General features: G+C 39.1%; 1 protein-coding gene across 6 annotated transcripts in view; it reads right to left on the bottom strand.

Moving 5' to 3' along the window:
- DLC1 (DLC1 Rho GTPase activating protein) overlaps nucleotides 1–14884 on the bottom strand; it is a 256883-nt gene that overhangs the window by 84660 nt on the left and 157339 nt on the right. The window contains exon 1 of one of the 6 annotated variants that reach the window (XM_072037587.1): nucleotides 14356–14662. The exons of 4 other annotated variants lie outside the window; for them this stretch is intronic. In XM_072037587.1, the coding sequence (XP_071893688.1) occupies nucleotides 14356–14470 (115 nt within the window). In that variant the 5' untranslated portion in view covers nucleotides 14471–14662. Of the gene's footprint in view, nucleotides 1–14355; nucleotides 14663–14884 lie in introns of those variants that run through there. One more of the 6 variants, XM_005012731.6, reaches the window with a different exon arrangement.

The following is a 14884-nucleotide window of genomic DNA, read 5'->3' as shown; positions in this document are numbered from 1 at the left end:
TCTTGCCCTTATCTTAATGATATGCCGGCAGTCACACAAATAGGAAGAAGAGAATCCATGTGGAGACTTTATTTCTGTTGCCTAATGTAGGGGAGAAGCCATACACCAGTTCTGATGGTAATTTACAAATGTGGAAAAAATTGAAAACAAAGATAAAAAGACCCCACTCGCTGGGCGTAAAATGCAGGCTGTTTTTCAAGAACCGGTGTAATTTTTTTCTGGTCCCATCAAGTGATTCCTGTTTATTTTTCTAGTTTCCTCCTATTTTTCCTGAATAATATCTTGTTATATGTTTCACGTTTTCTGTTAAGCATTTAAGATAAAACCGGCAGGTGTGTATTCAAGCCTAATCTGCTTTGAAAATACATGAAAAATATCAATGGAAACTCTTGTGTATTCCCACAGGTAGTTAGCCAGACATATGCTCCCCTTCATTCCTACCCAAGCCCTTTTAATTCAATGAACTGTGACCAGTAAAACAAATAACAACAAAATAATAGAGAAGCTTAAGATGTACAGAACAGTAGTCTTAGTCATATCTTAAATTTGATGCTTTTTTTTTCAGAATATTAATTTTAATAGATGTAATCAGACAAATTTTTAAGCACTAAGAAATAAACATCAAAATATGCTTGTGGTTGTCTGTTTTTTTTTTTTTTTTTTTTTTTTTTTTTTTTTTTCTATGTCAGCTGTGCCACTGAAATTGATGTTTAACTGCATTGTACTGTATTGTTTTTAAAATGCAGACCCATAGAAATATAACGCATATCTACAACTGTTTCTATCATTTTTACTTAGCTAATTTGCTTAAATACAAGATAAATTTTCTTTCTGGTCTAAATATGATTTTTTTGTTTAAAACACATGGTACAGTATAAAGGATTTCTCCTATCAGGAAAAAAAAATGCTGGCTTTGCTCATTGCTATGAACCCTCTCTCCTCAAATAAATCTTCATTTATTGCATTGTCACTGTATGCAGAGCCGCATTAGTTAGAAGGTGCTCAGCACCTGTTCCAGGCACTGCATGAACATATGGCTGTTGTCAGTCCTTGTCTCGAACAATTTTGTACCTAATATTGTGAATTGGCCCCTGGCAGAAAACTGAAATGATGGGAATGAAATGATGTGATGCACTGAGGACAAAGGGAGCACTGGAGTGAATGATCTTAAATACAAGGGGCAGAGAAGAGTTAAATCCCTGTGGAGATTTCCCCAGGTGGTGGATACTGAAACCTCATGTTTGAAATTACATCTTGCTGTGGCAGCTCCAAAGAAATGGAACCAGATGTGCTCATCATTACCCATCAGGCCACCATGGTAAGCTAATTTTGCCAAATAGCCCAAATATACACAAAGCTGTAATGACCTTTAATTCCTAACAGCTTCAGTAGATCTTATGAGAAGCAGTGGTGGGCTCAGGGATCAGAAACTACTGGTTTCAACTTTCAAATGGGCTGTCTGAGGACGCTAACCCCCGTGACATTACAATATAAGATGTCTCATAAGCAAAAGAAGTATTATGAATACCACGAATTAAAATATGGAAGAAGAATATAGACTTGTGAAAGCAGAAGTAAAACAAGTTTCTTGGTAATCATATTTGCTTTTTGCAGTCTGAGGAAAAATGATGAAAGGATATTGTTGCTATTTCTGTTCTTAAATACATAGATCTGATGGGAAGATAGTGAAAACAATACAGGAATTCAGATGATAGGATAGTGGAAATAGAATTAGATTTTATAGTCACCCATAAAGTCTACAATGACAGTTCAGTGCAAGGGTACAACTTACAAGCTTTTTTTATGCAGGCTTGCTGAACTATTTCTTCTTCTCATGGTAGTTGCAAAGATTGAGAAATGCAGACTATCTTTTTATTGATCTTTGAAATCTCATCAAAATGCCTATCTTCAACTTGTTCATATTCTTCTGATGGACTACATTCTTTCCTTAGCAAAGTTATTATTGCTTTAACATCAGCAAAATTCCTTGCTCCTAGTAAGACAAGCTATTTAACTTCAATGCAATGAAAAAGTATTTCCATTTGAGATCATCTAACTTTGTTGCTTCCAATCCAATAGGACATTACAAGATAATTCAAAAACTTCCCAAGCTACGTTCAAGTCAACAATTTCAATCAACAAATCAAGATGGTTCATTTCTAATCTGTCTCTCTCTCTTTTATTTATTTTTTTTTCAGCTTCACTGACTGTCCATCCTTTCATCTGTTCTGTATCTGGCCAGTCAAAGAAAAAAAACATCCAGAGAATATACCATCAAAGCACACTGATAAGCACTCAATAAGGCGCAACACGATGCACACTTCAGTAAGATTAAAATACCATGATAAAATATCATGAAACAAAGCCATACATATACTTCGTGACACTTCTAAATTTCTTACAGGTACCAAAGAAGGTTTCTTTCATAATGAGACAAAAAGATGTTTAATGTTTTACTATGCCAAGTTGCAGGCCAAACCTTTAAAGCCTACAAATGACAACATATGCCCATAAGAAATGGAACAGATTTTACCAAGTACTTTCAAAGAATTCAAATTGAAAAGTGGCTTCAAGTTCTCTTAAAACTGCCATGGCTGGGAAATAATCCAAGGAGTCTGTGTTTCCATAATACTTGTGCAGATGCCAGTGATAAATATTTGTGCAGTCATTTTCCCTCCTGCTGGAAGTATGAGTGCTAGCTTGAGGGTCCCAACTTGACCACAGAAAATTTTATCTTCCAATGAACAAAAGACTCAAAGAAATCAAATTATAGAAGCTATTACTAGTATATGAAGATTTAGGAGATAGATATCTGAACTCTTTAAATCAAATACATAGGCTTCTCAAATACTGTGCAAGTTATTGTGTGAGATTTTAGGGCATTTATATAATGCAGAAGGTTAGAGTTGTTGATCATGATAGTCTTGTTAGCCTTAGAAAATGAACTGTGGCTGTTCCATATAATCTGAGAGGCAAAAAGATGAACTCACAATCTACCAACAAGGAGCTCTCAGTGGATTCTAGAATGATCTCCAAATTACATCTAATGGTAAGGAAGAATCAGCAGTAGAGAACCTTAAATATTCCAACCACAGGGTTATTTTTGGTTAAGAATGCTTCTTATCTCATTCACTTCACCCTTTTAGAGAAAAGCAAAAAGCTGATCAACGGAGCAAGAGTCATACATATATTTGTGTATGCGTGTATTATATACACTAATATATACTAGAACAAGAACAAATCAGACAGAAAAATCATCTTCCTTTTCTTACTTGATACAAACATAAGAAAAATCTCTGATGCTAGCTACAAGACTAAATGTCAGGATTCTACCAATAGCGTACATCTCATTAGGTTCCTAGGCTTCTAAAATATGTGGTGTGCAGCAGAATGTAGTCAGCACTTTCATAATAAAGAGCTAGAATTGTCAATATGTCCATTCAGCAAATTCTTACAGCAGACAAACAAACAAATTCATCAACATAAATGCCTGATTGCAGTCTGGTTTCATCTGGTTCTGTAGAGCAAAAGATTTATAGGAACAAGATTAGAGTTCTTTGAATCTGTTGCATGAATCTGCCGCTGCATCAATGGTTAAAAGCAGAAGGAGATAAAATCAGCGTTCTGCTTGACTTCTGCAAATATTCTCAAAATGTGTGTCCAAGGCTTCTTGACTTGCTTTTTAAACCAAGCATTTGAGTTTGTCCTCTACTCCTTTTGGCGTGATCACTTATTTTTTTTTTTTTCAAATTACTGATTAGTCCTTAAAAATCTAGTTGAGAACAAAACAAACCTTTCCATGCCACACTGCTCAGGAAAGATGGTGTTTTCATTTGCACCAAAAAATGTCATGCTATGTAACCACTTTAGTACATGGTTGTGTACGCCAGTGCTCTCTGGAGTTCAGCTCTGTGTGGGGTTCAACAAAACCCAGAAATATTTACAGAACTACTGATCAGCAGAAACATCATGGCAAATGAAGCTTTAAATTGCTTGAAGCTTTAATTTGTCATTTTTTAATGAAAGGCTTCAGGATGAAAAGTAGGAGGCATGGCTAGAGTTGGTATATCAAGGCAAGCACAATGTACCAGAAAGCTGCGTACCTGTCTGAGGGCAAAATAAAGATCACAGAACTGTAAATATTCCAAGTGGGAAGGGACCCACAAGGACCACTCAATCCAACTCCTGGCTCCATGCAGGGCCACCCAAAAAACAGACCATGTATCTTGAGAGTGTCATCCAAACATTGCTTGAACTCTGGCAGGCTTGGTGCCGTGACCACTGCCCTGCGGAGCCTGTCCCAGTGCCCGACCACCCTCTGGGTGCAGAACCTTTCCCTAACCCCCAGCCTGACCCTCCCCTGTCCCAGCTCCATGCTGTTCCCTCGGGTCCTGTCGCTGTCCCCAGAGAGCAGAGCTCAGCGCCTGCACCTCCGCTTCCCTCGTGAGGGAGCTGCAGGCCGCCATGAGGCCTCCCCTCAGCCTGCTCTGCTCTGGGCTGAGCAAACCAAGGGACCTCAGCCGCTCCTCATACGCCTTGCCCTCTAGACACTTCAGCATCTTCGTAGCCCTCCTTTGAATACTGTCTAATAGTTTTATGTTCAGATATGGAGAGAAGACAAAAATTAAAGCCAGACTTCATTGGTATGAGCCTTCTAGGAACACTTCACACTCCTGTCACAGTCCCCTCAGCTCTGAACACTGACAACAAAGATGTGCAAATGGCATATGTGTGGATAAGAAGATATGTCACGTAAAAAACATAACTGTAACAGAACTGCTTAACCTAGCCTTTCAAACTGTAACTCTCTTTAACAGCTATCAGCTGCCCTGAAGAATATCAGACTAATGAACCAAGAAAATGCCAACAGCCAATCTCATACGTTTAATGTTATACGAAATATACACCAGAAAACACACATTACCATTTTCCTCATTCTTATAGACCAGAGACAGTTCAATGCCTGGAGATTTTCTGCCATGACTGGCAGCAACAGGCAAAGGCACGTGCCAAACCCTCCTTGTCTGTGGCTAACCAGGGCTGGCCAGTTGTTACTTCAGCTCCGGTGGCAGACACTTTGCTACTGTAGGGTGTCTGCCAAAATGCAGCCTCAGAGCATCAAGTAGCAAGAGTAACATGGCACAAACTCTGAAAGGATGTTGAGACATTTTACCATGAGCTTTTCAGAATATTGATAGAAGCTGGAAGCCTTTTGGAGCATTAACAGAGAGAAAGAGATTAACCTAAACTGCATACAGAGTCTGGTGTTGGTTATCTCCTCTGCTAAATGCAGCTGTAATGGTGCACAATACAGACGTGAAAAATAAAAAGTGAAAGCACAAGAGAAAAGCAGAATGCAGATTTTCCTTTGTCCCTATGCCTTTTCAGCAGTAGGCTTTCCATTGGGTAAGTTCCCACAAAGGAATGCGTAAAACTCTCACCCCTGCTTGCCAGAAACTGCAAAATATAAAATGCTCTAATTTATTCAATAGTGCAACTGAAAAGCTCCAGTCATGGATGGGCTCTATTCTATTATCACACAGGAGAATATGAGAAAATAAAGATGCAACTGAATCCAAATCAAATGAGATGGGGAGTGAAGAAAAAGATAATACCACAAAAATAATACCTTGCAGCCTCTATGCACATCTGGTCACGACTTTATAATATATGACATTGAAAATACTTTCTCAGATCTTACTACCCACTTGTGCCACACTGGTATTTTTTCTGCTGACTTGCTAGCTGCTTTCTATTACTTTGTTCATTCTTTTTTGGATGTTTGATTTACCCTTTGGAAATAAAATCTTCCTAAATATTCCTCTCCCATTATTTTTATTGCATGCTTTTGTATAAGATTGACACAGATAGGTGCACATTGAGCACACTCAAACAGAGCCATACTTCAAAAATAAACTATACTGCCAATTCTCCTTCTCACTGTCTGTAAATATCGATACCAACGAACAACCCCTGGGAGATGTTTTCTGCATTAGAAGAATTCAGCTCATTTTGTCTCTCCTCTATGCCTCCACACAGCTCCAGCCCCTTGTGCCCCTGCAAAGTGGTAAACTGGGCACTGCAGGAGGAACTTAGGGGACTGGAAAATTCTCTGCCTTTGCTACTCTGAGTGACCACTGCATGTTTTGGTTACATAATAAATGCATTTGTATGGCTTCTGAATTTATCTCCTCCCACTGAGCACTGACATTGTTTTACAGGTTATAATCCCTTCTAAATAGGACTTTCTTGATCTCATTTTTTTACACAGTGCTAAGCACATTGTTATGTTTCGTGGATAATAGTATCAGTCAATCAATGTGTTGTTTCTTTCTCTTCCACTCCCTTCACCAGAATTTACTGAGTAGCTACATAAAATGCAAAATGCATGTTCAGACACAGTTTTTAAAAATCTGATTCTGCCTCTTAATGAGATGTGCTCTGCCAGGGAAGCTGTTCTGCCAGCACGAAGTCTGTTTTCAGTGGGAAAAAGCTGATGGAACTAACCTTTGGAAATTGCTGAAATTCTTATAAGTGGAATTCTATAATATAAAATTAGCAAACAAATAAAACATTTATTACCACAGAGATACTGTACAGATGGTTGGATTTTTTGATTTTTTTTTTTTTTTTTTTTTTGTACTCTGTTTATTGCCAACATTTCCTTAAAAGAAGTATTCAGAAAGTTTCTAATGTGTAACCTACAATATAACTGGGCTCCCCCCTGTGTCTGCTGCAATAGTGGCATTCCTTCAGAGTAATAAATATTCTGTGTATGGCAATTAGGTTTAGGCATGATTGTAAATGCAAAGTTCAGGAGGTTGTCATTAATATTATCTTATGTCCTTACTTCCTGTTGTCTTCATAGCTTAACATGTTTACTGTTAAATTGGAACATAATTAGCAAATCATATAGCTCCTTTTTACTGAAAATAGCAACTCGGCAAAATGTTTCCTATCATCTGGGGCTGACCTTCCCACAGGCTGCATATCCTGGAACAGCACATGGTAATAAGAGAAATCAGTTACCTTGGGTCTCTGCCAAGCACTAATTTCATTTCTCTGGCTGCCCCTCCTTTCCAGCTCTTCTCCCTGCTATCCCCCCAGTAATGCTCACATATGAGAGTCAAGAAGTTGCAGTTGGTAAACAAAACTAAGACAAAACTGCTAAGAAGTTAATGAAAACATCAGTAAGTCATGGCATCTGGATCTCATCATCCCCTTCTGACGTCAGGAAGATGGCCAGATGTTAGCAGAAATGTAGCAGTTGAAATATTTTTTGAGCAAGGCTCTTCCAAACAATCAGATGCAGAGCAGTTCAGCACTTTCAGCAGTTTTTAAGGAATGTTTCAAATATATAATGGTCTTTCAGATGTGTGAAACGTCTGCTCAGTGCCGAAAGAAGATAGAGTCCAGGGAGCTGTGTCTGGGACTCAGAAGCCCTCAATTTTGGGAGGCGCACGCATGTGTTCAAAGAGCAGGAGACCACACGGCCTCTTGGTTGTCTGTCACAAGGAGACACTTGTAGCAGAGACATAATGCTCATCCTGCACTATCCAGCATTTAATGCTAGAGCTTAACAATATCCACAATGATGAAGTATGAAACTGGGTCCAGAGAGAGCAGGCTATAATTTTCATCTTTCTCACTCGTTTTTAATCCCTGTCTGACAACCTATACCTCATACAAGCCTTGCATGCTGAAAGGTATAAATGATGAGGTTGGTTTCCTAACAGGTGGCTGCCAGGTGTATTGCTTTTTTTCTTTTCCCTCATGTTCGAGTGTCCTGGCAGACCGATGACATTTTCCACGTTTGGGTGCCCCTTCTCTGATTATAGAGAACCGTTGCTGCTCAGTTCCTCCCAGACACATTTTGCAGGCTGCTCTGGGCACGCGCCCTCTCTGCTTGGCCTGTGCTTATAAAGAATCCACTTGGAGCCCCCAAGAAAGCATCAAAGTCATTTCTAAACATTCCTAATTGCTGAAGTGTCCTGGGACTGAATTCCTCCTATACGCATCCCTAACATCTCAGGCGCAGGACAGGACGTGGGATTGCTGGCTGTTTGCTGCAGCCCTAGAGTTGGCTAAGATGACTGTGGAAAACCAAAATTCTGAAAAAAGGGTGTATTTCCATAATCCCCTCCAGCTGTTGCAACTTGAATGCATGAGGGTTTTGTAGCAACCCGCTTTTATAATATCCTTAGCATACTGTGTACTTCTCATCGTAAACTTGGACAAAACATTTCCATTGTTGTACTCGGATTCCAGAAATGACAGTGGAACCCCATGAAATAAATGTTTTAAGTTTCACTAATGGAGGAAAATGCGAAAGTCATAAATAAAACTTCCTGATTGTTCAGTCCACCAACACTGTAACTGAGCACTGCCACAAGGAAATACCCGTTACAAATACGCAAGGCAAGAGACTTGCACACTTTCTTTTTTCTCTCAGTTCTTCAACCGCCGTTGGTATCAAACTTGAAATTAAAAGCATGAGTGCATTGGAAACAAGACATACCAAGAGCTGAAAACAGGCAACACCAGAATCATGCTACAAGCAGCTATGAACTTTCTAACACTTCTCTACAAATTTATATGGAGAGTAAGGAATTAAAAAATAGAGCATGGAATAACAACTTGACAATGCATTTAATTCTGAATGCCATTTTGAATGAGGATTTCCACTTGAAAGACCTTGCTTTAAATAAACGCCAGTCATCCCACAATAAAACGCCAGTGCTAAAAGAGGCATATAATACTATATTTTCATATATCTTATTGAAATTTAATGTAGCAAAATTGTCAAACAATAGACAAAAGTATGCTATATATGAAATGTATTATTTCATATCATATTTTTTGTTTGAATTTTAAAGATGTAAAGAATCATGAATCGCATCAATGAAATAGGTGTTTTCTCCAAGAATTGCCTTTACTACAAGCTTGCTTAGTAATTCCATGGATAACAACAAAGCTTTTGAGGGCTGTCAAAGGCAGGAAACTTTAACATGATAAAAAGTATTTAACCATTCAATCAAAATAAGTTATTACTGTGTTTTGCACTGAATATGCTACCTCTGCTTTATTATACAAATGGCTGCTTCTGTTATCAGGCAACTCCTGCATACTGTTTTCCTGTTTACTTTCTGTAAATTACAGTCTATTTACAAGTACATATCAAATCAATATTTGACCACTGTCTACCTTATAGTGAGTGGCTATTTTTAATATTTTTATAATAGCCCAAATGAAATATCAGACCTATAGGAAGCTTTCTCCAGACCAGGTGTCAGTCTTTTACAAAAAATGTTTATATAGCCAAAGTACATGTCTAAGGCTATATATCTGGTGGTCTCAGGTTCTACAAGATACCATTTTCTAAATTTTTATTTCACCTACACACACTGTAAAGCAATCTTAGAAGACAGGCAGTAATTTGTCTTATGCACAAGTATAAATTTTATAGATACATGAAATGTAATGCAGAAAAACTTTACCTTAACCTGAAATTTTAATAGTTTCCCAAGAATGACAATTCCCTTATCGACTTCCTTTACTTCCTATACATGCCTGTACATTTATATCTATGCCTATTTGTATACATATATATATATGGAAGTATAAGGAATAGCTTTAAGAATGAGGAAATCCTATACTCACAGATTTTGCTACCTACAAAAAGGCGTGTTCTAAGATATCATAGCTAAGGGAAATGTATAAATGAAAGCAGCAAGTAATGGAAGCACAGGAATCCTTCAAATGGAGAACAAATTCTCCATCAGCAAGAGTCGATAGTCTGCCTCAGATAATATGGCAAGTAGGAAGAAAAACTATGTAATGATAACCAGTTATTAAAAATTATAAATAAAAGGTTTACTCAAAGGAACTTGCAAGCAAGATCTTCATAAGTAGATTCAAATTAAGCCAGCCTTTATTAAAAAAAGCATAAAACCTAGATGAAAGTTAACTGATAGTTTTCTGAAAGGAATCTAAATGGAGAATAATTTAATGGAATTACTTTCTCTGCAGTCCCAGATTTCTTTCTATGTCTTTAGGAAGAACTTGTGAGGTCATATAAAATCCTTCCAGATGATTCAAATTCTGTTAAAGTAGGCATAATGAGAAGTGGTCTGTAACAGATCTTTGCAAATGACTGATTTTTCATTTATTCTGCATTGAACACAAAACAAAACAATTAAAAACAAGAATGGCAAGAGCCTGCTTTGTCTTCAATTTAATCTAAAATGAAAATTTTCTAGTGAATGAAAAGATATAAAAGAAAATTAATTCTGGGGTGAATGACATATTGCGAGCTTTTAGAGAAGTTTAAGAAAAGAATGACATAAATATCATAAAAGGTAAGTAGCTAAGTAAATGCTAATATAATTTTGAATAGAAAAGTTGAATGTTTACTTTTTAAAATATCAAATGAGTGATTTTTTTTTTTTTCAGGACTTTAACTGACTAAGCCAACATAGCAAAGTTAGCAATAATTCACAAAATCCTAGACTTTACATTATTTTTTATCGGTAATATCAGATATTTCAGAGCACAATTTAGCTTTCTCATCATCAAGAAAAAAGGTACATTGAGTAGTCAGTTGTACTCAGTGTCTGACCATGACTGTTAAAAAATGCTAGTGAAAATGGAAAAAAAAACACATGGATGATGTCATATGATGGACATATATGTCTTATACTGCGCAGAAAAATGCTACATTGGGTCACCAACAGTCTATTAAGCAGATAATTCAGACAACAGTGAAGGCACTAGGAGAAATCTCACTATGATGTTCTGAGGATATGAATGATTCAGAGCTGAGAGTCCTGCAAACCAGCACTGGGAAAGTTCACCCTCTGTTGCAGTCCTTCTTGCACATACAGTCCTGGTCCCTACTGGGAGGTCTGTCTGCTAAATGAACCAGAGTGCACTTCCCTTCCCTGCTGAGGATGTGGTCTGACATCAGTATGGGGAACAAACTGCATTTGGAATTCTCAAGGACACATTTCTATTTCTCATGAATGTAGTAACATGAAAAGTTATGATTTTTGTATCACCCACTTAGAGAACCTGGCAACTTGAGTCTTATTCTGTCCTCTTATTCTTTGCTGCTCATTCCGTTGCCCCAAATTATATCCCATCTCTACTGGGCATATTTGATGTCCCTGCAATTGAAAATGCTTCCATTGTGTTTAGTGATTTATTTAGTGATTCATTTTCCACATTTTAAGATCACCAGACATGACTATAAACATGTGTCTAGATTTTCTTTGTGTAAACTGCGAAGAAAAGACACCGAGTGGAAAATCATGAGCTGCCATCAAAAGCCTGACCATGAAGCGACCACAGTGAGTTGCAACTCATCTGCTTCTCAGGAAAGGTATTTTGTCACTCTACTACAGTGCCTTATCACATTATACAAGTGTGCTTGGCCCAGGCTTGCTGGAGCAGAGGTCATTAGGCCCCACGAGGAGAGGCACAGACAGGATCTCAACCCTGGTATTAGCTTCAAATGTGATGTGAAGGTGCTGCTCTGCATTACTCCATCATGCCCATGGTGGGACAGCGTGCAGTGGTGACCTGAAAAGATCATTTTGTTCATTTGCATCCCTTTACCACACCAGCTTGAAAACAAGTTTTTTTTTTTTTCCACTAAAATCTTTTGGTTCTGTGCAATGTTAATAGCCTCTTGCATACTTTTTGTGCGAGAATAATGCTCTTTAATTTTTGTTGTTCAGATTACATTATCTAATGGAAAAGATGTACCAGAAAATATTCCGTTATATTTTCCCAGGGTATTTATAGGGCTAGATAGTACTGCCTGTTTGACGATGATATCAGATTATATTGCATGATTTGCTATTCCTGTGCACAGGCTAGCGGCTTTTTTTAAAGACCACACATTTTTCGGATTACTTTTTCTTGAATATTCCACAAAGAATGCATATTTCCCATTTTCTTTTTTTCTTTTGCTCATATCAAGTTATTTTTTTTAAAAGGTGTGTCCTGATAACACAAATTGCTGATCTAAGGGGATTTCTTATTTCAGTGTCATGACCCTTCTTTGCCATTTTTTGGTAGTCAGCAGTTTAAACTGCTGATATCCCAGGGAGCAAACAGAACAGCAACACAGTTTGTTGCTGTTTTCTTTCTCTTCCTCACTCTCTGTTATTTATGAAGTACTTCCAGGAATACACCCCACTACCTCCACTCCCGTTGCCTACTGTACTGCGTATTGGGTGTTCAGCCTGATGATTTTCTGCCCAAATATACTAGTGGCCTGACAACCCTACATCACCAGCAGAGCCTGGAAAATGAAACTGTCACTACTCTAAGGGTCCTCTAACATCTAAACCTTGTTTTGATAAAAACTGTGACGGCTCATAACCATCTGCCAAGTAGAATAAAAACATGCCGCCCCTTATCAGCACAGTTAAAGAGGCTAAAGGGTTTGTGTTCACTCCTCATTTCTAAGAATGTGACAGAGTCTCAAGAAATATAATTAGCAGTTGTCTATCCCCCAAATATTCAAGGTTAACTATATATACATTTATCAAGGTCTTTTCGTATCCTGATAAAACCTACATATTTCCATATGTAGGTCACGTACAAAAGGTATAAAGTACTCATCAGTTTATGCTTTCCCATGTGAACTGACAAGAGGGAAACAATTTTACGAAGACAGTGGTAGTAGTAGCTGACTTCTGTGGACACAGGCCAGAGGTACTTGGAATCTGTTGATGTAAATGCCATCCTGAACGCAACTATAAATTAAAAAAGCTCACTTCAAAGCAGTCATATAAACATCTTAAGCAGGTGGAATGGAAGCACATGCCAGGGTAAACAAGTGTCCAGCTGACCAGGCAACATGCAGATTAAACAACAGCTCACTTGGCCCCACCAGCTTCCCTTTTATAGATTTGTGCAACATCCATGCCTTTTTATTCAGACTTTCTTTCCACTTGGTGCACCTTCCACTGGAGTTTCAAGAATGCCCCAAGCAGCAGGACCTAATTTTCTAACTCGAACATGCCTCTGAGCCAAGATTCAGACAACATGCCCAGTTTGGTTTGTCGTAGAAGAGGTTAATGCCCAGCACATTCACAACACTGGCATGTTGGTGACTAACTTCTGAGCACTGAAGTAAATCAGTGGTGTTCCCATCTCCTCTGACACCCGTCCATGAGGCATTACTGGAAGAGCAGTGAAGCTGAGGTCTTCTCTCCAGGAAACTCACTGTCCCTTACCATCTGTGGGACCAGGTGCAGAAAGCATCCAGCCACTAACACACTGCACAGAACAAAGTTTTTACAAGGTGCACTAATTCAAAGCATATTTCTGCCCCTGTTTCTCTTTACAGGCCATGGTCACTCCTTGCCTAATTACCTGATGTAATCAGCTTTGGGATCAGCGCACCATCACAAGCATCTGTGACGTACTTAGCTGATCCTATTCCTCCAAAACATAAAGTGCAGGAGAATGATGTAAAAGTTCAGTTTACATTAGTGAGCCCTAACGTCTGCCTCTTGGTCATCTCATCCTCGATCTTATCGTGGCTCACATTTCTCCTCCCTCCTTCCCTCCCGCAGGACAAACCGCCCCCACTGTAAGTATACAAACAAACCTCCGGCATGTCACACCCACCGTGCAGTTCTGCTGCCTTTTTCTCAAGCCTTTAAATGCCATAATAAAAGTAACAGTCCCAGCAGGGTGAATGAGAAGCATTCAAGCTAGCAGACAGACAACAGAAGAGGAGGAAAATCAAATGAGTTAAATTATCTTCTCCTCCAGCCCTCAGTTATGGGTTGCCTCAGGTTTTTGAGTCCTAGCAAGTCAAAATAAAAATGCAAACTGTGACCATATAGTTGGTGCTTAATTTACGTCTCAGAAGCCCAGCTCTGGCATACCTGACACTCACTTGGAGCTTGTGGTGCTGGAGCCCTTGCCAGAGGAAATACCAGCAGCGGCTCAGCACGCAGCCCAGATATCCCGACTGACACACGCCTTGGCTACAAAACGCCCGAACGCAGCGCGCCGAAGCACATCACAGCACCGGCTCTGACCTAGCAGCAAAATAAAACACTTCAGCACGCTTCAGGGCTGAGGAGTTTGCACCACAAGAGCAGACCAAAATTGTCTGCTTCTTTTCTTTTAGCTGATGTTTATCTCGTCTCCTTAGAGCAGCCTGCACATCCCGCCGTAGGCGTAGCACATAAGTAATGTGACACAGAAGCAAAACACTGAAGAAACGCTCAGTGGCGACACCGACACATTATGCAAAAGATACTAATTACCATTATTGATTCCGGTCCCTTGCGAGCCTTAAAGCATGCTTATTTAATATGCCCCCCTCACCTGCCAGCCGTCTGTCTCGTGTGTTTTTCCAGATAACATCCAAGGCTCTGGCAGTGGAGTCCCTGATGTGATCACTGAATGATCTTCTGAGAGGGGCTTTCGCTGGCTGATTCATAATGGAGATCGATCACACATCCAGAGGCAAATGGCTGCAGCTCGGCCCCAGGAAAAAGGGCATCCTTTGCCCAGGGATCTGTCTGAATAGCTCTCCCCCAGGCAGGCAGGTTGTTACTTCATATAATTTGTCGTCAGCCCCGTGGAGCTTTTCCTTGAAGAGTCAGGCATTGCAGTTCTCACTGCGGATGCAGGAAAGCTCAGACTGCAGCCAGCCTACTGGAAAGCTGCCAAAATCTTACATCTGGAACAGTTTACAAATGAGCTAACGATACAGTCATTTAGATTTGGAGCTTTATTTGTGGATATCTATAGGATTCTAGCTTCCTGTTTAATCAAATAACTTACTGGGCACATACTTGCATGCTCATTTATTAGGATAATATTCCTCTGCTTAACTGATATTTCAGGTAAT

Source organism: Anas platyrhynchos, chromosome 4 (genome assembly GCF_047663525.1).
Source record: "Anas platyrhynchos isolate ZD024472 breed Pekin duck chromosome 4, IASCAAS_PekinDuck_T2T, whole genome shotgun sequence".
NCBI classification, from domain to species: domain Eukaryota; kingdom Metazoa; phylum Chordata; class Aves; order Anseriformes; family Anatidae; genus Anas; species Anas platyrhynchos.
Note: the sequence above shows the minus strand (reverse complement) of the source record. Positions and strands in the feature narration are given on the sequence as shown.